Raw genomic sequence first — 18,681 nt, forward strand, 5'->3', positions numbered from 1 at the left:
GGGGAATATTGGGGGTGGGATTAGGGTCCCCGGACGCCTGGGCCCCTTGGGGATGGGGGGGACTCGAGGGCTCCCGGACGCCTGGGCCCCCTAGGAATGGGGGGAGCTCAAGGGTCCCCGGACGCCTGGGCCCTTGGGGATGTTGGGGGTGGGATTGGGGTCCCCGGATGCCTGGGCCCCCCTGGGGGGGGGGGAGGGAGAGGGCCGAGCTGGGTCGCGCAGCCCCGGCCCCGGGGGACCCAGGTGTCCGGGCGCCCCCCCCACCCGCCCCCGGCGGTGACATCAGCGGGGACAAATGTCCCCTTGTGGCGCCGGCGGCGCTGCCAGGCGGGGACAGAGCCGGCTGCCGCCGGGGCCCAGGCGTCCGGCCACTGCCCCTCCCCCGCCACCGCTCTCCCCCCCACACACCCCGGGGCCCAGGCGTCCGGGGGGGGGGGGTGGGAGGAGGCCGAGTCCCCTCCGTATACGCACGGACACCTGGGTCCCTCCCGGACGCCTGGGCCCTTCCCGGACGCCTGGGTCCCTGGAGAACTTGGAGGGGGGACACACAGGTCCCCTGGAGCCCAGGGGGCCCAGGTGTCCGGGGAGGGACCCAGGTGTTCAGGAGGGACCCAGGCGTCCGGGAGGGACCCAGGCGTCCGGGAGGGACCCAGGTGTCCAGGGGGGCCCAGGTGTCCGGGGAGGGACCCAGGTGTCCGGGAGGGACCCAGGCGTCCGGGGAGGGACCCAGGTGTCCAGGAGGGGCCCAGGTGTCCGGGGGGACCCAGGTGTCCGGGAAGGGGCCCAGGCGTCCGGGAGGGACCCAGGTGTCCAGGGGGGCCCAGGTGTCCGGGGAGGGACCCAGGCGTCCGGGAGGGGCCCAGGCGTCCGGGGAGGGGGGCCCAGGCGTCTGGGGGGGCCCAGGTGTCCGGGAGGGGCCCAGGCGTCCGGGAGGGACCCAGGTGTCCGGGGAGGGCTCAGGCGTCCGGGGAGGGACCCAGGCGTCCGAGGGGGGGGCCCAGGTGTCCGGGAGGGACCCAGGCGTCCGGGAAGGGGCCCAGGCGTCCGGGAGGGACCCAGGCATCTGGGGGGGCCCAGGCATCCGGGGAGGACCCAGGCATCCGGGGAGGACCCAGGCATCCGGGAGGGGCCCAGGCGTCCGGGAGGGACCCAGGCATCCGGGAGGGACCCAGGCGTCCGGGAAGGGGCCCAGGCGTCCGAGAGGGACCCAGGCATCCGGGAGGGGCCCAGGCGTCCGGGAAGGGGCCCAGGCGTCCGGGAGGGACCCAGGCATCTGGGGGGGCCCAGGCATCCGGGGAGGACCCAGGCGTCCGGGAAGGGGCCCAGGCGTCCGAGAGGGACCCAGGCGTCCGGGAAGGGGCCCAGGCATCCGGGAAGGGGCCCAGGCGTCCGGGGAGGGCCACACACAGGCCCTTTGTCCCGGGCCGTGGGGGAGCCGCCGGCGCGTCAGGAATTCGAGCCGGGCCGTGACCCACCCCCCCGGGGGACGCGGGCGGGGGGGGGGGTGGGCCCAGGCGTCCGGGACGGCGGGGGAGGGGTGCGGGGCCTGGCCCGGCGCCTGATGCCGTCGCCCGCCCCCACCCGGCACCGCCTGGGACCGGCGGGACGGTGGGGACGACAGGGGACAATGGAGGCCACGGGGACAATGGGGACATTGGGCTGGGGACAATAGCGGACGGCGGGGAGACGGGGCGGCACGTGGGGCCGGCGGAGACGGGGTTGGGGGGGTGGGGGACGCGTGGGGACGGTGGCCCTCGCTGTCACCCAGGTCCCCGTGTCCCCGACCATGAGCCTCGCCGGGGTCCTGCCGCTGCTGCTGCTGCTGCTGCCAGGTACCGTCCGGGGGGGCCTGGGGTGGCCGTGGTGGTCCAGAAGGTCCACGACGTCCACGGTGTCTTCATTGGGGGGGGGGGTCCACGATGTCCATGGTCCCCATGGTGTCCATGGATGCCACGGTGTCCAGGGCGGGTCCATGATGTCCCCGGTGTTCGCGGTCTCTGTGGTGTCCGTGGTGGGTCTAGGTGTCCATGGCCTCCACGGTTTCCATGGCCTCCACGGTTTCCATGGCGGGTCTGTGGTCTTCACGGTGTCCGTGATGTCCGCGGTCTCCATAACGACCATGATTTCTACGCTGGGTCCGTGGTGGCCACGGTGCCCACGGTGGGCCCGTTGTGTCCACGCTGTCTATGGTGTCCGTGGCGTCCACAGCGTCCTTGGGGTCCGTAACGACCGTCGTTTCTATGCTGGGTCCGTGGTGACCACGGTGGGTCTCCACGGCGTCCGAGATATCTATGGTCTCCTTAACGGCCAGAACTTCTACGTTGGGTCCGTGGTGGCCACGGCGCCCATGGTGGGCCCATTGCGCGCGTGACGTCTGTGGTGGCCATGGTGGCCGTAGCGACCGTGATTTCCGCGGTGGGTCCATGGCGGGTCTGTGGTGTCCATGGCGGCCCCCCACACATGCCCATGGGCGTCTGTGGTGTCCACGGTTTCCTTAATGACCGTGATTTCTATGGTGGGGCCACGGTGGGCCCACTCAGTCTATGATGTCTATGGCGTCTACGGTGGCCACGGTGGCCATAATGACCACCGTTTCTCTGCTGGCTTCGTGCTGACCGTGGTGGGTCCGTGGTCTCCATGGCTTCCGAAACGCTAATGGTTTCTTTAATGGCCGTAAAACCTGTGGTGGGTCCGTTCTATCTGTGACGTCTACGGCGTCTGTGGTGGCCATGGTGGCCATAACGACCGTGATTTCTGTGGTGGGTCCATGCTGGCCGCGGTGGGTCCATGGTCTCCGCGGTGGCCAAGATCTCCACAGTCTCCGTAACGACCGTAATTTCTATCCTGGGTCCGCGGCGGCCATGACGGGTCCACGGTGGTCCCGTGGCGGCCCCGCGCTCAGGCCCGACCTCGCCCTCCAGGCGCCTCGGCCGGCTCCTGGGCCGCCTGGATGCCGCCGACCATCGCCGGGCTGGAGGGCACCTGCGTGCTGCTGCCCTGCCGCTTCGACTACCCCGAGGAGCTGCGGCCGGCGGCCGTGCACGGCCTCTGGTACTTCGGCAGCCCCTACCCCAAGAGCTACCCGCCGGTGGTGGCCCGCTCGCGACCCGGTGGCCCCGTCCACGAGAGCTTCGAGGGTCGGGCCCAGCTGCTGGGCCCGCTGCGGGCTCGCGACTGCTCCCTGCTGCTCTCCGACCTCAGCCCCGAGCTCGCCGGCCGCTACTACTTCCGCGGCGACCTGGGCGGCTACAACCAGTACACCTTCTCCGAGCACGCCACCCTGCAGGTCACCGGTGAGCAGCCCGCCCGGATGCCCGGGTCCACGGCCAGTGGGGTGGACTGGGGATGGGGCGGTGGGGGCCTGGATGCATGGGAACCAACGGGGAGGGAGGTTGGGGGTGGCCTGCAGGCCTGGGTCCCGTCTGGGGTGAAGGTAGAAGGTGGCCTAGACACCTGGGTCCCATCTGACATGGGGGGAGAAGGTGGCTGGCACCTAGGTTTCACCTGGGGTGAAGGTAGACGGTGGCCTGGACACCTGGATCCCATCTGACGTGGGAGGAGAAGGTGGCTGGACACCTGGGTCCCGTCTGGGGTGAAGGTAGAAGGTGATCTGGACACCTGGGTCTTGTCTGGGGTGAAGGTAGAAGGTGGCCTGGACACCTGGGTCCCATCTGACATGGGAGGAGAAGGTGGCTGGCACCTAGGTTTCACCTGGGGTGAAGGTAGAAGGTGGCCTGGACACCTGGATCCCATCTGACGTGGGAGGAGAAGGTGGCTGGACACCTGGGTCCCATCTGGGGTGAAGGTAGAAGGTGGCCTGGACACCTGGGTCCCATCTGACATGGGGGGAGAAGGTGGCTGGCACCTAGGTTTCACCTGGGGTGAAGGTAGACGGTGGCCTGGACACCTGGATCCCATCTGACGTGGGAGGAGAAGGTGGCTGGACACCTGGGTCTTGTCTGGGGTGAAGGTAGAAGGTGGCCTGGACACCTGGATCCTGTCTGGGGTGAAGGTAGAAGGTGGCCTGGACACCTAGGTCCCATCTGACGTGGGGGGAGAAGGTGACCTGGACACCTGGGTCCCATCTGACGTGGGGGGAGAAGGTTGCAGGACACCTGGGTCTTGTCTGGGGTGAAGGTAGAAGGTGGCCTGGACACCTGGGTCCCATCTGACATGGGAGGAGAAGGTGGCTGGCACCTAGGTCCCACCTGGGGTGAAGGTAGAAGGTGACCCGGACACCTGGGTCCCATCTGACATGGGGGAAGAAGGTTGCAGGACACCTGGGTCCCACCTGGGGTGAAGGTAGAAGGTGGCCTGGACACCTAGGTCCCATCTGACGTGGGGGGAGAAGGTGACCTGGACACCTGGGTCCCATCTGACGTGGGGGGAGAAGGTTGCAGGACACCTGGGTCTTGTCTGGGGTGAAGGTAGAAGGTGGCCTGGACACCTGGGTCCCATCTGACATGGGGGAAGAAGGTTGCAGGACACCTGGGTCCCACCTGGGGTGAAGGTAGAAGGTGACCTGGACACCTGGGTCCCATCTGACATGGGGGGAGAAGGTTGCTGGGCATCTGGGTCCCACCTGGGGTGAAGGTAGAAGGTGGCCTGGACACCTGGGTCCCATCTGACATGGGGGAAGAAGGTTGCAGGACACCTGGGTCCTGTCTGGGGTGAAGGTGGAAGGTGGCCTGGACACCTGGGTCCCATCTGACATGGGGGGAGAAGGTTGCTGGGCATCTGGGTCCTGTCTGGGGTGAAGGTAGAAGGTGGCCTGGACACCTGGGTCCCATCTGACATGGGGGAAGAAGGTTGCAGGACACCTGGGTCCCACCTGGGGTGAAGGTAGAAGGTGACCTGGACACCTGGGTCCCATCTGACGTGGGGGGAGAAGGTGACCTGGACACCTGGGTCCTGTCTAGAGTGAAGGTAGAAGGTGGCCTGGACACCTGGGTCCCATCTGACGTGGGGGGAGAAGGTTGCAGGACACCTGGGTCCTGTCTGGGGTGAAGGTGGAAGGTGGCCTGGACACCTGGGACCCATCTGACATGGGGGGAGAAGGTTGCTGGGCATCTGGGTCTTGTCTGGGGTGAAGGTAGAAGGTGGCCTGGACACCTGGGTCCCATCTGACGTGGGGGGTAGAAGGTGACCCGGACTCCTGGGCCCCTGACGGACCTCCTGACCCTCAGCGGAGCCAAGCCTGGAGCTACCGGCCGAGATGGTGGCCGGAAACGAAGCGGAGGTGAGATGCCGGGTACCGGATAACTGCCCGGACCTGGGACCCGCGTTGACCTGGGCGGGCGCCGAGGGGTTGGCCGAAGCTTCGCTCGAGGCCGCCCGGCTCGAGGAAGGCGCCGGCGGTTCCCGTCACCTCCTCGCCCGCCTCCGCTTCCGGCCCCGACCCGCCGACGGCGGCCGCCGCCTGACCTGCCGCGTCGCCTTCGCCAACGCCACCCGGGTCCTCGAGGCCGCCCTGGCCCTCGACGTGCAGTGTGAGAGCCCGCCCGGACGCCTGGGCCCCGGGTTGGGGGGGGGGGGGCAGCGGCGGCGGCGCCGGGTGACAAGCGGGGGTGACGTGCGGGTGACGCCGGGTGACAGGAGGGTGTTGCCCAGAGGCAGAGGAGCTGGAAGGGGGTGACGTGCGGGTGACGCCGGGTGACAGGAGGGTGTTGCCCAGAGGCAGAGGAGCTGGAAGGGGGTGACGTGCGGGTGACACCAGGTGACAGGCGGGTGTTCCCCAGCCACAGTGGAGCTGGAGGGGGGTGACGTGCGGGTGACGCCGGGTGACAGGAGGGTGTTCCCCAGAGGCAGAGGAGCTGGAAGGGGGTGGTGTGCGGGTGACACTGGGTGACATGTGGGTGACACCAGGTGACAGATAGGTGAAAGGCAGCTGTTCCCCAGACACAGTGGAGCTACAGGGGGCAGAAGGGGGTGCTGGGAAGTGCCAGTGGGTGACACCGGGTGACAGAGGGGTGACAGACGGGTGACACCGGGTGACAGGCAGCTGTTCCCCAGATGCAGTGGAGCTGCAAGGGGCGGAAAGGGGTGCTGGGAGGTGCCAGCGGGTGATGCCGGGTGACAGAGGGGTGACAGGCAGGTGACACCGGCTGACAGAGGGGTGACACCGGGTGACAGGCGGCTGTTCCCCAGACGCAGTGGAGCTGCAAGGGGCAGAAGGGGGTGCTGGGAAGTGCCAGTGGGTGACACCGGGTGACAGAGGGGTGACAGGCAGGTGACACCGGCTGACAGAGGGGTGACACCGGGTGACAGGTGGCTGTTCCCCAAACGCAGTGGAGCTGCAGGGGGCAGAAGGGGGTGCTGGGAAGTGCCAGTGGGTGACACCGGGTGACAGAGGGGTGACAGGCAGGTGACACCGGCTGACAGAGGGGTGACACCGGGTGACAGGCGGCTGTTCCCCAAACGCAGTGGAGCTGCAGGGAGTGGAAGGGGGCGCCAGGAGGTGCCAGTGGGTGACACCGGGTGACAGAGGGTTGACAGAGGGGTGACACCGGCTGACAGAGGGGTGACACCGGGTGACAGGCGGCTGTTCCCCAGACACAGTGGAGCTGCAGGGGGCGGAAGGGGGTGCTGGGAAGTGCCAGTGGGTGACACCGGGTGACAGAGGGGTGACAGGCAGGTGACACCGGCTGACAGAGGGGTGACACCGGGTGACAGGCGGCTGTTCCCCAGACGCAGTGGAGCTGCAAGGGGCAGAAGGGGGTGCCGGGAAGTGCCAGTGGGTGACACCGGGTGACAGAGGGGTGACAGGCAGGTGACACCGGCTGACAGAGGGGTGACACGGGGTGACAGGCGGCTGTTCCCCAGACGCAGTGGAGCTGCAGGGGGCGGAAGGGGGTGCCGGGAGGCGCCGGGAGGCGCCGGCGGGTGCCGGGCGGGTGACGGGCGGGTGTCGCGCAGACGCGCCGGAGGTGGAGGCGGTGACGGGGCCGGCGGAGGCGGTGGAGGGGGCGCGGGTGGAGCTGGCCTGCGAAGCCCGGGGCCGCCCGGCGCCGCTGCTGGCCTGGCTGCGGGACGAGCGGGTGCTGCGGGAGGCGCCGGGCGAGCGGCTGACCCTGCTGCTGGCCCGGGCGGCCCCGGCCCACGGCGGCACCTACGTCTGCCTGGCCGAGAACCGCCACGGCCGCCACAACCGCTCGCTGGAGCTGCGCGTGCGCTGTGAGTCCGCCCGGACGCCTGGGCCCCCTTTTTTTTTTTTTTGGTTTTGGGGTGGGGGGGGGAGGCCGGACGCCTGGGTCCCTTTTGGGGGAGTGCCTGGACACCTGGGCCCCTTTGGGGTGGGAGAGTCCCCGGACGCCTGGGCCCCCTGGGTGGGAGAGTCCCCGGACACCTGGGCCCCTTTACGGCAGAGTCCCCGGACACCTGGGCCCCTTTACAGCAGAGTCCCCGGACACCAGGGCCCCCTGGGTGGGGGAGTCCCCGGACACCTGGGCCCCCTGGGTGGGAGAGTCCCCGGACGCCTGGGCCCCTTAAAGGGTCCCTTGCATGGGAGAGTCCCCGGACGCCTGGGCCCCCTGGGTGGGAGAGTCCCCAGACGCCTGGGCCCCTTTACAGCAGAGTCCCCGGACGCCAGGGCCCCCTGGGTGGGGGAGTCCCCGGACGCCTGGGCCCCTTTACAGCAGAGTCCCCGGACGCCTGGGCCCCCTGGGTGGGGGAGTCCCCGGACGCCTGGGCCCCTTTACAGCAGAGTCCCCGGACGCCAGGGCCCCCTGGGTGGGGGAGTCCCCGGACACCTGGGCCCCTTGCATGGGAGAGTCCCCGGACGCCTGGGCCCCCTGGGTGGGGGAGTCCCCGGACACCTGGGCCCCTTAAAGGGTCCCTTGCATGGGAGAGTCCCCGGACACCTGGGCCCCCTGGGTGGGAGAGTCCCCGGACACCTGGGCCCCCTGGGTGGGAGAGTCCCCGGACGCCTGGGCCCCTTTACAGCAGAGTCCCCGGACGCCTGGGCCCCCCGGGTGGGAGAGTGGGCGGAGGTGGTGGGGGCGGCGGTGGAGGGGAGGAGGGGGTCAGCGAGGACGCGAATCCCCCCCCCCGCCCCGGGGCTGGCGCCCGGCCGCCTGGGCCCCGCGGGGTGACGGGCGGCGGGCGCAGACCCGCCGCGGGCGCCGGCGGTGAACGGCTCGACGCTGGTGGCGGCGGGCGAGCCGGTGGCGGTGACGTGCAGCGCCGAGAGCGACCCGGCGCCCATCGTGCGGGTGCTCAAGGGCGGCCGGGTGGTGGCGGCCGCCGTCTACGAGCCCCGCGTGGCCCTGGAGCTGGCGGCCGCCCGGCCCGAGGACGACGGCGAGTACCTGTGCCTGGCCGAGAACCAGTACGGGCAGCAGGCCACCGCCTTCAACCTCACCGTCGAGTGTGAGTGGCTTCTTCCCCGGCCCGGACGCCTGGGCCCCCTTTCCCGCGTCGTCGCGTCCCTCTCGTCCCGGACGCCTGGGTCCCTCTCTGCCCTGGGTTCCTCTCGTCCCGGACGCCTGGGCCCCTCTTGCCCCGGATGCCTGGGTCCCTCTCTGCCCTGGGTTCCTCTCGTCCCGGACGCCTGGGCCCTCTCTGCCCTGGGTTCCTCTCGTCCCGGATGCCTGGGCCCCTCTCTGCCCTGGGTTCCTCTCGTCCCGGATGCCTGGGCCCCTCTCTGCCCTGGGTTCCTCTCGTCCCGGACGCCTGGGCCCTCTCTGCCCTGGGTTCCTCTCGTCCCGGACGCCTGGGCCCCCTCTGCCCTGGGTTCCTCTTGCCCCGGACGCCTGGGTCCCTCTCTGCCCTGGGTCCCTCTTGCCCCGGACGCCTGGGCCCCCTCTGCACTGGGTTCCTCTCGTCCCGGACGCCTGGGTCCCCTCTGCCCTGGGTTCCTCTCGTCCCGGACGCCTGGGCCCCCTCTGCACTGGGTTCCTCTCGTCCCGGACGCCTGGGCCTCTCTCTGCCCTGGGTCCCTCTTGTCCCGGACGCCTGGGCCCCCTCTGCACTGGGTTCCTCTCGTCCCAGACGCCTGGGCCCCCTTCCCGCGTCGTCGCGTCCCTCTTGTCCCGGACACCTGGGTCCCTCTCTGCCCTGGGTTCCTCTTGTCCTGGACGCCTGGGCCCATCTACCCCTGGGACCATCCTGGGACACCCGGGTCCCGCTCCCACCCCGGACGCCTGGGCCCCCTCCTGCCCCGGACACCCGGGTCCCGCTCCCACCCCGGACGCCTGGGCCCCTCCCACCCCGGACACCTGGGCCCCTCCTGCCCCGGACACCCGGGTCCCGCTCCCACCCCGGACGCCTGGGCCCCTCCTGCCCCGGACACCCGGGTCCCGCTCCCACCCCGGACACCTGGGCCCCTCCTGCCCCGGACGCCTGGGCCCCTCCTACCCTGAATCCCTCTTACCGCTGCCACCCGGCGGGGTCCCGCTGGCAGCCCGGACGCCTGGGCCCCCTCCTGCCCCGGACACCTGGGTCCCGCTCCCACCCCGGACGTCTGGGCCCCTCCTGCCCCGAATCCCTCTTACCGCTGCCACCCGGCGGGGTCCCGCTGGCAGCCCGGACGCCTGGGCCCCCTCCTGCCCCGGACACCTGGGCCCCTCCTGCCCCAGACACCTGGGTCGCGCTCCCACCCTGGACACCCGGGTCCCGCTCCCACCCCGGACGCCTGGGCCCCTCCTGCCCCGGACACCCGGGTCCCGCTCCCACCCCGGACACCTGGGTCCCTCCTGCCCCGGACACCTGGGCCCCTCCTGCCCCGGACACCCAGGTCCCGCTCCCACCCCGGACACCTGGGCCCCTCCTGCCCCGGACACCCGGGTCCCGCTCCCACCCCGGACACCTGGGCCCCTCCTGCCCCGGACACCCAGGTCCCGCTCCCACCCCGGACACCTGGGCCCCTCCTGCCCCGGACACCCGGGTCCCGCTCCCACCCCGGACGCCTGGGCCCCCTCCTGCCCTGGACACCCAGGTCCCACTCCCACCCCGGACGCCTGGGCCCCTCCTGCCCCGGACACCTGGGTCCCGCTCCCACCCCGGACACCTGGGCCCCTCCTGCCCCGGACGCCTGGGCCCCTCCTACCCCGAATACCTCTTACCGCTGCCACCCGGTGGGGTCCCGCTGGCAGCCCGGACGCCTGGGCCCCCTCCTGCCCCGGACACCCGGGTCCCGCTCCCACCCCGGACGCCTGGGCCCCTCCTGCCCCGAATCCCTCTTACCGCTGCCACCCGGCGGGGTCCCGCTCCCACCCCGGACACCTGGGCCCCTCCTGCCCCAGACACCTGGGTCGCGCTCCCACCCTGGACACCCGGGTCCCGCTCCCACCCCGGACGCCTGGGCCCCCTCCTGCCCCGAATCCCTCTTACCGCTGACACCCCGTGGGGTCCCGCTCCCACCCCGGACGCCTGGGCCCCTCCTGCCCCGGACACCCAGGTCCCGCTCCCACCCCGGACGCCTGGGCCCCTCCTGCCCCGGACACCCGGGTCCCGCTCCCACCCCGGACACCTGGGCCCCTCCTGCCCCGGACGCCTGGGTCCTGCTCCCACCCCGGACGCCTGGGCCCCTCCTGCCCCGGACACCTGGGCCCCTCCTGCCCCGGACGCCCGGGTCCTGCTCCCATCCCGGACGCCTGGGCCCCCTCCTGCCCTGGACACCCGGGTCCCGCTCCCACCCCGGACGCCTGGGTCCCTCCTGCCCCGGACACCTGGGTCCCGCTCCCACCCCGGACGCCTGGGCCCCCTCCTGCCCCGGACACCTGGGTCCCGCTCCCACCCCGGACACCTGGGCCCCTCCTGCCCCGGACGCCTGGGCCCCTCCTGCCCCGAATCCCTCTTACCGCTGCCACCCGGCGGGGTCCCGCTGGCAGCCCGGACGCCTGGGCCCGGCTGACCGCTGCCCCCCGCGCCGCAGTCGCGCCGGTGGTGCTGCCGGAGTCGCGGTGCACGGCGGGCGGCGAGGCGGTGCGCTGCGTGTGCGCCGCGGCCGCCAACCCGCCGGCCGCCCTGGCCTTCGAGCTGCCGAGCCGCAACGTCACCCTGGCGCCGGGCGCCTTCGCCCCGGCCCCCCGGCCCGGCGCCGCCGCCACCGCCCTGCTCACGCTGCGCGGCCCCCTCGAGCCCCGGCTGGCCGTGCTCTGCGCCGCCCGCAACGCCCGCGGCGCCGCCGCCCGCCCCCTCCGCTTCCACCACCCCGGTACGTGCCCGTCGCCGCCGCCTCGGGCCTGCCCGACACCCCCCCCCCACACACACACACACCCTTCGGCCCCATTCATCCCGTGCTGGAGGGCGCGGGAATTTCTCCGGGTTGGTTCCCGTGCTCCAGCGCCCCCCGTGGGTGGGTTGGGAGCTGCCCCGGGGGGGGTTATTTACCCCTGGGGGGGTTATTTGCACCCCTGGGGGGGTTATTTACCCCCGGGCGGGTATTTACCCCCCCTCTTTGGGTGCGATCTGCCCCATTCATCCCGTGCTGGAGGGCGCGGGAATTTCTCCGGGTTGGTTCCCACGCTCCGGCGCCCCCCGTGGGTGGGTTGGGAGCTGCCCCGGGGGGGTTATTTGCACCCCTGGGGGGGTTATTTACCCCTTGGGGGGGTTATTTGCCCCCGGGTGGGTATTTACCCCCCTCTATGGGTGCGATCTGCCCCATTCATCCCGTGCCGGAGGGCGCGGGAATTTCTCCGGGTTGGTTCCCACGCTCTGGCGCCCCCCGTGGGTGGGTTGGGAGCTGCCCCGGGGGGGTTATTTACCCCTGGGGGGGTTATTTGCACCCCTGGGGGGGTTATTTGCCCCCGGGCGGGTATTTACCCCCCCTCTTTGGGTGCGATCTGCCCCATTCATCCCGTGCTGGAGGGCGCGGGAATTTCTCCGGGTTGGTTCCCGCGCTCCGGCGCCCCCCGTGGGTGGGTTGGGAGCTGCCCCGGGGGGGTTATTTACCCCTTGGGGGGGTTATTTGCCCCCGGGCGGGTATTTACCCCCCCCTTTGGGTGCGATCTGCCCCATTCATCCCGTGCTGGAGGGCGTGGGAATTTCTCCGGGTTGGTTCCCGCGCTCCGGCGCCCCCCGTGGGTGGGTTGGGAGCTGCCCCGGGGGGGGTTATTTACCCCTGGGGGGGTTATTTGCACCCCTGGGGGGGTTATTTGCCCCCGGGCGGGTATTTACCCCCCTCTTTGGGTGCGATCTGCCCCATTCATCCCGTGCTGGAGGGTGCGGGAATTTCTCCGGGTTGGTTCCCACGCTCTGGCGCCCCCCGTGGGTGGGTTGGGAGCTGCCCCGGGGGGGTTATTTACCCCGGGGGGGGTTATTTGCCCCCAGGCGGGTATTTACCCCCCTCTTTGGGTGCGATCTGCCCCATTCATCCCGTGCTGGAGGGCGTGGGAATTTCTCCGGGTTGGTTCCCGCGCTCTGGCGCCCCCCGTGGGTGGGTTGGGAGCTGCCCCGGGGGGGTTATTTACCCCTGGGGGGGTTATTTGCCCCCGGGTGGGTATTTACCCCCCCTCTTTGGGTGCGATCTGCCCCATTCATCCCGTGCTGGAGGGCGTGGGAATTTCTCCGGGTTGGTTCCCACGCTCTGGCGCCCCCCGTGGGTGGGTTGGGAGCTGCCCCGGGGGGGTTATTTACCCCTGGGGGGGTTATTTGCACCCCTGGGGGGGTTATTTGCCCCCGGGCGGGTATTTACCCCCCCCTTTGGGTGCGATCTGCCCCATTCATCCCGTGCTGGAGGGCGTGGGAATTTCTCCGGGTTGGTTCCCGCGCTCCGGCGCCCCCCGTGGGTGGGTTGGGAGCTGCCCCGGGGGGGTTATTTACCCCTTGGGGGGGTTATTTGCCCCCGGGCGGGTATTTACCCCCCGGGGGGGTTTATTTGCCCCCCGCCGCGTCCCCCGAATCGCCCCGGCCGAGGCGTGGGAATTTCCCGCCGGCGGTTCCCGCGCCCCGTGGGTGGGGGTGGGCGGGGGGGTATTTACCCCCCCCGGGTGGGTATTTACCGCCCCCCCCCTTGCAGACGGGCTGGTGTGGGCCAAGGTGGGGCCGGTGGGGGCCGTGGTGGCCTTCGCCGTCGTCATCGCCGTCGTCTGCTACGTCAGCCAGAGCCGCCGCAAGTGAGCCCCGCCCCCTCCCGGCCCCGCCCCCTAGCTCCGCCCCCTCCCGGCCCCGCCCCTCCGAGGGACCCCCCCACACCATGCCCCGGGCCCCCCCCGCTCACAGCTGGCCCCGCCCCTTCCAGGCCCCGCCCCTTCCAGGCCCCGCCCCCTAGCTCCGCCCCCTCCAGGCCCCGCCCCTACGAGGGACCCGTCCCCGGGGGGCGCCTGCTCGCAGCTGCCCCCGCCCCCTCCAGGCCCCGCCCCCAAGGGACACCCGCCCCCCCCGCTCGCAGCTGGCCCCGCCCCTTAAAAGCCCCCTCCCCGACAGGCCACGCCCCCACTCCTTATAGGCCACACCCCCCGGGGCCCCACCCTCACCCAGACCCCCGCCCCAAGCCCCTCCCCTCCCGCGGGCCCTCTGGGCCCCCACCGGCCCAGCCCACTCATCAGGCCCCGCCCCCTACGGCCACACCCCTCCCGGGGGACACGCCCCCTTCCCAGGCCCCGCCCCCCAAGGGACCCGGCCCTGTAAGTGGCTGGCCCCGCCCCCCCGGGGGAGACCCGCCCCCTGCAGGCCCCGCCCCCCCGTGGGCCCTGACTCCCCACTTGGCTCCGCCCACCTGGCCCCGCCCCCCCGCACGGCCCCACCCCACCGGAGGGGGGTGACTGGGTCGAGGGGTCAGAGGTCAGAGGTCAGCCTGGCCCCGCCCCCCCCCCCGCAGGAAGGCGACCGGGAGCCCCGAGGCGGCGCCGGCTCCGCCCCCAGCCGGAGACCCCCGGAGCGGCCCGGTGACGCGGGGGCGGGTGACGGGGTGACGGGTGACGCGGGGATGGGTGACGGGTGACAAGGGCGGGTGATGGGTGACACGGGATGGGTGCCGGGTGACAGGGACGGGTGACGGGAGGTGACAGGTGCCGGGAGGTGCCGGGTGACAGGGACAGGTGACGGGTGACAGGGATGGGTGACGGGAGGTGCCGGGTGACGCGGGGGTGGGTGCTGGGTGACAGGGACGGGTGACGGGAGGTGACAGGTGCTGGGAGGTGCCGGGTGACAGGGACGGGTGACGGGAGGTGACAGGTGATGGGTGATGGGTGACGGGTGACAGGGAGGGGTGACGGGAGGTGACAGGTGCCGGGAGGTGCCGGGTGACAGGGACGGGTGCCGGGTGACAGGGACGGGTGACGGGAGGTGACGGGTGATGGGTGCCGGGTGACAGGGACGGGTGACGGGAGGTGACGGGTGCTGGGTGACGGGTGCCGGGTGACAGGGACGGGTGACGGGTGACAGGGACGGGTGACGGGTGCCGGGAAGTGACGGGTGACGCGGGGGTGGGTGCCGGGTGACAGGGACGGGTGACGGGTGGTGATGGGTGACGGGTGCCGGGTGACAGGGACGGGTGACGGGAGGTGCCGGGTGACGCGGGGGCGGGGCCGGGCGCTGACCCCGCCCCCCCGGCAGGCGGAGCGCCGCGCCGCCCCCCCGGAGCCCCCCGAGTACGCCGAGATCCGCCTGCCCTGACCCCGCCCCTGCCGCGAGGCCCCGCCCCCGCCACGAGGCCCCTCCTCCCCCCACCCCGCGGCACAGACTCCGCCCCCTTATTTATTGCCCCGCCCCCCCGCCCCGCCCCGCCGGGTGGGGTCACGACCCCGCGCGGGGGGCGGGGCCGCCCCTCCCTCCCCCTCGCCGCCCCTCCCCCCCCTCAATAAACGGGATTGGACGGAGCCGCCCGGCCCCCTCTGTGGGGGGAGGGGAGGGGCCCAGGCGTCCGGGTCGGCGGGTGCTACAGGGGCCCCGGTGCCATAGGGGGTGGGTGCTATAGGGAGTGGGTGCTATAGGGAGTGGGTGCTATAGGGGGTGGGTGCTATAGGGAGTGGGTGCTATAGGGGGTGGGTGCTATAGGGGCCCCGGTGCCATAGGGGGTGGGTGCTATAGGGGTGGGTGCTATAGGGGGTGGGTGCTATAGGGGGTGGGTGCCATAGGGGCCCCGGTGCTATAGGGGGTGGGTGCTATAGGGAGTGGGTGCCATAGGGAGTGGGTGCTATAGGGAGTGGGTGCTATAGGGGGTGGGTGCTATAGGGGGTGGGTGCCATAGGGGCTCCGGTGCTATAGGGGGTGGGTGCCATAGGGGTGGGTGCTATAGGGGCCCCGGTGCTATAGGGGGTGGGTGCTATAGGGAGTGGGTGCCATAGGGAGTGGGTGCTATAGGGAGTGGGTGCTATAGGGGGTGGGTGCTATAGGGGGTGGGTGCCATAGGGGTGGGTGCTATAGGGGCCCCGGTGCTATAGGGGGTGGGTGCTATAGGGAGTGGGTGCCATAGGGAGTGGGTGCTATAGGGGGTGGGTGCTATAGGGGGTGGGTGCCATAGGGGCCCCGGTGCTATAGGGGGTGGGTGCCATAGGGGGTGGGTGCTATAGGGGCCCCGGTGCTATAGGGGGTGGGTGCTATAGGGGCCCCGGTGCTATAGGGGCCCCCGTGCTATTGGTGGGTGAGTTCTATAGGGGGTGGGTGCTATAGGGGCCCCGGTGCTATAGGGGGTGGGTGCTATAGGGGCCCCGGTGCTATAGGGGCCCCGGTGCTATATGGGTGGGTGCTATAGAGACCCGGTGCTATAGGGGTCTCAGTGCTATAGGGGCAGGTGCTATGGGAACCCTGGTGCTATAGGGGCCCCGGTGCTATAGGGGCCTTGGTGCCATAGGGGCGGGTGCTATAGGAGCCCCAGTGCTATAGGGGTGGGTGCTATAGGGGCCCCAGTGCTATAGGGATCCTGGTGCTATAAGGACCCTGGTACTATGGGGCGGGTGCTACAGGGACCCTGGTGCTATAGGGGCCCTGGTGGTATAGGGGCCCCAGGGCTATAGGGACCCCATGGCTATAGGGCTGGGTGCTATAGGAACCCTAGTGCTATAGGGGTGGGTGCTATAGAGACCCTGGTGCTATAGGGGTGGGTGCTATAGGGACCCCAGTGGCATAGGGGTGGGTGCTATAGGGGTGGGGGCTATGGGGCCCCTGATGCCATGGGGGTGGGAGCTATAGGGCTTCTCCAGGGCCTATAGAAGTCCCCCAGGGGCTATAAGGGACCCCCCTAGAGTCTATATGAGCTGCCTCTAGGCGCTATAGGGGACCCCCCCGAGCTATAGATCTTGCTCCAGAGCTATAGGGCTCCCCCAGGGGCTACAGGGGACCCCCCCAAGAGTCTATAGGAACCCCCTCAAGGGCCATAGGGCCCCCCAGGGGCTATATGGGGGCCCATGGAGCACATATAGGGGACCTCCGGGAGCTGTAGGGCCCCCTTAGGGCCCATAGGGGGCCCCATTGAGGGCTATAGGGCCCCACCAGGGGCTACGGGGACCCCCCAGAGTCCATAGCAGCCCCCCCCAGGGGCTATAGGGCCCCCTCAGGGGCTATAGGGGAACCCCAGGGGCTAAAGGGCCCCCATTGAGGACCATAGGGGCTCCCCAGAGCTACAGGGCCCAAGAGCTCCCCCTAGGGTCTATAGGACCCCCCCCCAAGGGCTAAGGGGGCCCCATGGAGGACCATAGGGGACCCCCAAAGATATAAGGGCCCCCCGGGACCTATAAAAAGCCTCATGGAAGACTATGGGGAACCTCCCAGAGCTATAGGAGGCCCCTCCAGGGGCTGTAGGGGACCCCCCAGAGTCTATAGGAGCCTCTCAGGGGCTATAGGAGCCCCCCAGGGGCTGTAGAGCCCCCAGGGAGGACTATAGGGGACCCCCTGGAGATATAGGGCCCCCCCAGAGCCTATAGGGGGCCCCCCAGAGCCTATAGGGGGCCCCATAGAGGACCATAGGGAACCTCCTGGAGCTATAAGAGCCTCTCAGGGGCTATAGGGAGCCCCAGGAGCACTATAGGGGACCCCCCGGAGATATAGGGCCCCCCAGAGCCTATAGGGGGGCCCCATAGAAGACTATAGGGAACCTCCAAAGATATAAGGGCCCCCCGGGACCTATAAAAAGCCTCATGGAAGACTATGGGGAACCTCCCAGAGCTATAGGGGGCCCCTCCAGGGGCTGTAGGGGACCCCTCAGAGTCTATAGGAGCCTCTCAGGGGCTATAGGAGCCCCCCAGGGGCTGTAGAGCCCCCAGGGAGGACTATAGGGGACCCCCTGGAGATATAGGGCCCCCCCCAGAGCCTATAGGGGGCCCCCCAGAGCCTATAGGGGGCCCCATAGAGGACCATAGGGAACCTCCTGGAGCTATAAGAGCCTCTCAGGGGCTATAGGGAGCCCCAGGAGCACTATAGGGACCCCCCCGGAGATATAGGGCCCCCCAGAGCCTATAGGGGGGCCCATAGGTTACTATAGGGAACCTCCTGGAGCTATAGGAGCCTCTCAGGGGCTATAGGGAGCCCCAGGAGCACTATAGGGGACCCCCCCCGGAGATATAGGGCCCCCCAGAGCCTATAGGGGGCCCATAGGTTACTATAGGGAACCTCCTGGAGCTATAGGAGCCTCTCAGGGGCTATAGGGAGCCCCAGGAGCACTATAGGGGACCCCCCCGGAGATATAGGGCCCCCCAGAGCCTATAGGGGGGCCCATAGGTTACTATAGGGAACCTCCTGGAGCTATAGGAGCCTCTCAGGGGCTATAGGGAGCCCCAGGAGCACTATAGGGGACCCCCCCCGGAGATATAGGGCCCCCCAGAGCCTATAGGGGGGCCCATAGTTTACTATAGGGAACCTCCTGGAGCTATAGGAGCCTCTCAGGGGCTATAGGGAGCCCCAGGAGCACTATAGGGGACCCCCCCCGGAGATATAGGACCCCCAGAGCCTATAGGGGGCCCCATAGAAGACTATAGGGAACCTCCCTCCTCCCATAGAGGACTATAGGAGCGCCCCCCCCCCCAAAGGGCTATAGGGCCGCCCAGGACGCCTGGGCCCCCCCCTCCCCGGCTGCCCCGACCCGGAAGGAGAGCAAGGGCGGGGCGCCGCCGGGGGCGGGGCGAGGCTGCCGCGCATGCGCCCGGCAGGGGAGGGGGGCGTGGCGCGCCACCACAGCGCATGCGCTCCGCAGAAGGCTTGAGGGGGGGCGCCGCACCACGGCGCATGCGCCCCGTAGGAGCGAGGCGCATGCGCGCCATTGAGTGTGTGTGTGTGTGTGGGAGGGGGGTGGTGCGCGCCGCCGCCGCGCATGCGCCTAGTGGGGGCCCGCGGCCGCCGCGCATGCGCTTGGGGAGGCGCGCCCCCCCCCCCGCCCCACACACACAACGGTCGCAACGGCCGCGCGCGCGCGCCACCACAGCTCCCCTCAGCGATCCCAACGGCCCCAACGGCCGCGCGCGCCCTCTCACCACCCCCCACCCCTCGCGCCGGGGTCCCAACGGCCCCAACGGCCCTGAGCGCCCTCTCACCACCCCCCCCGCCCCCCCCTCTCGCGCCGGGGTCCCAACGGCCCCAACGGCCGCGGGCGCCCCCCAACGGCCCCCCATCACCGTTTCCCCCCCCCCCCCAAGCACCGTTCCCGGCTCCCAGCGCCGGCCGCAACCCCCGCCGGCCCCGCCCCCCTCCGCGTCCTCACCCCCCCTCCCGCCCGGACTCCCTGTAGCCACGCCCCCCTTCTCCGGCCCCGCCCCCTCGCCGCGTCCTCACCCCCTCCCTCCCCGACTACCTGTAGCCCCGCCCCTCTCC

At 70.8% G+C, this 18,681-nt stretch overlaps 1 protein-coding gene across 2 annotated transcripts in view; it reads left to right on the forward strand.

Annotated features, from left to right (window-relative positions):
• MAG (myelin associated glycoprotein) overlaps positions 1 to 14,586 on the forward strand; it is a 17,243-nt gene extending 2,657 nt beyond the window's left edge. For both annotated transcript variants that reach the window (XM_068929563.1, XM_068929562.1), the window contains exons 2-10: positions 1,769 to 1,832; positions 2,922 to 3,293; positions 5,187 to 5,489; positions 6,916 to 7,173; positions 8,107 to 8,367; positions 10,874 to 11,155; positions 12,959 to 13,055; positions 13,760 to 13,826; positions 14,497 to 14,586. In XM_068929563.1, the coding sequence (XP_068785664.1) occupies positions 1,787 to 1,832; positions 2,922 to 3,293; positions 5,187 to 5,489; positions 6,916 to 7,173; positions 8,107 to 8,367; positions 10,874 to 11,155; positions 12,959 to 13,055; positions 13,760 to 13,826; positions 14,497 to 14,556 (1,746 nt within the window). In that variant the 5' untranslated portion in view covers positions 1,769 to 1,786 and the 3' untranslated portion in view covers positions 14,557 to 14,586. The remainder of the gene's footprint in view (positions 1 to 1,768; positions 1,833 to 2,921; positions 3,294 to 5,186; positions 5,490 to 6,915; positions 7,174 to 8,106; positions 8,368 to 10,873; positions 11,156 to 12,958; positions 13,056 to 13,759; positions 13,827 to 14,496) is intronic.
• The last annotated feature ends 4,095 nt before the right edge of the window (positions 14,587 to 18,681 follow it).

Source organism: Struthio camelus, unplaced genomic scaffold, assembly GCF_040807025.1.
Source record: "Struthio camelus isolate bStrCam1 unplaced genomic scaffold, bStrCam1.hap1 HAP1_SCAFFOLD_257, whole genome shotgun sequence".
NCBI lineage: Eukaryota > Metazoa > Chordata > Aves > Struthioniformes > Struthionidae > Struthio > Struthio camelus.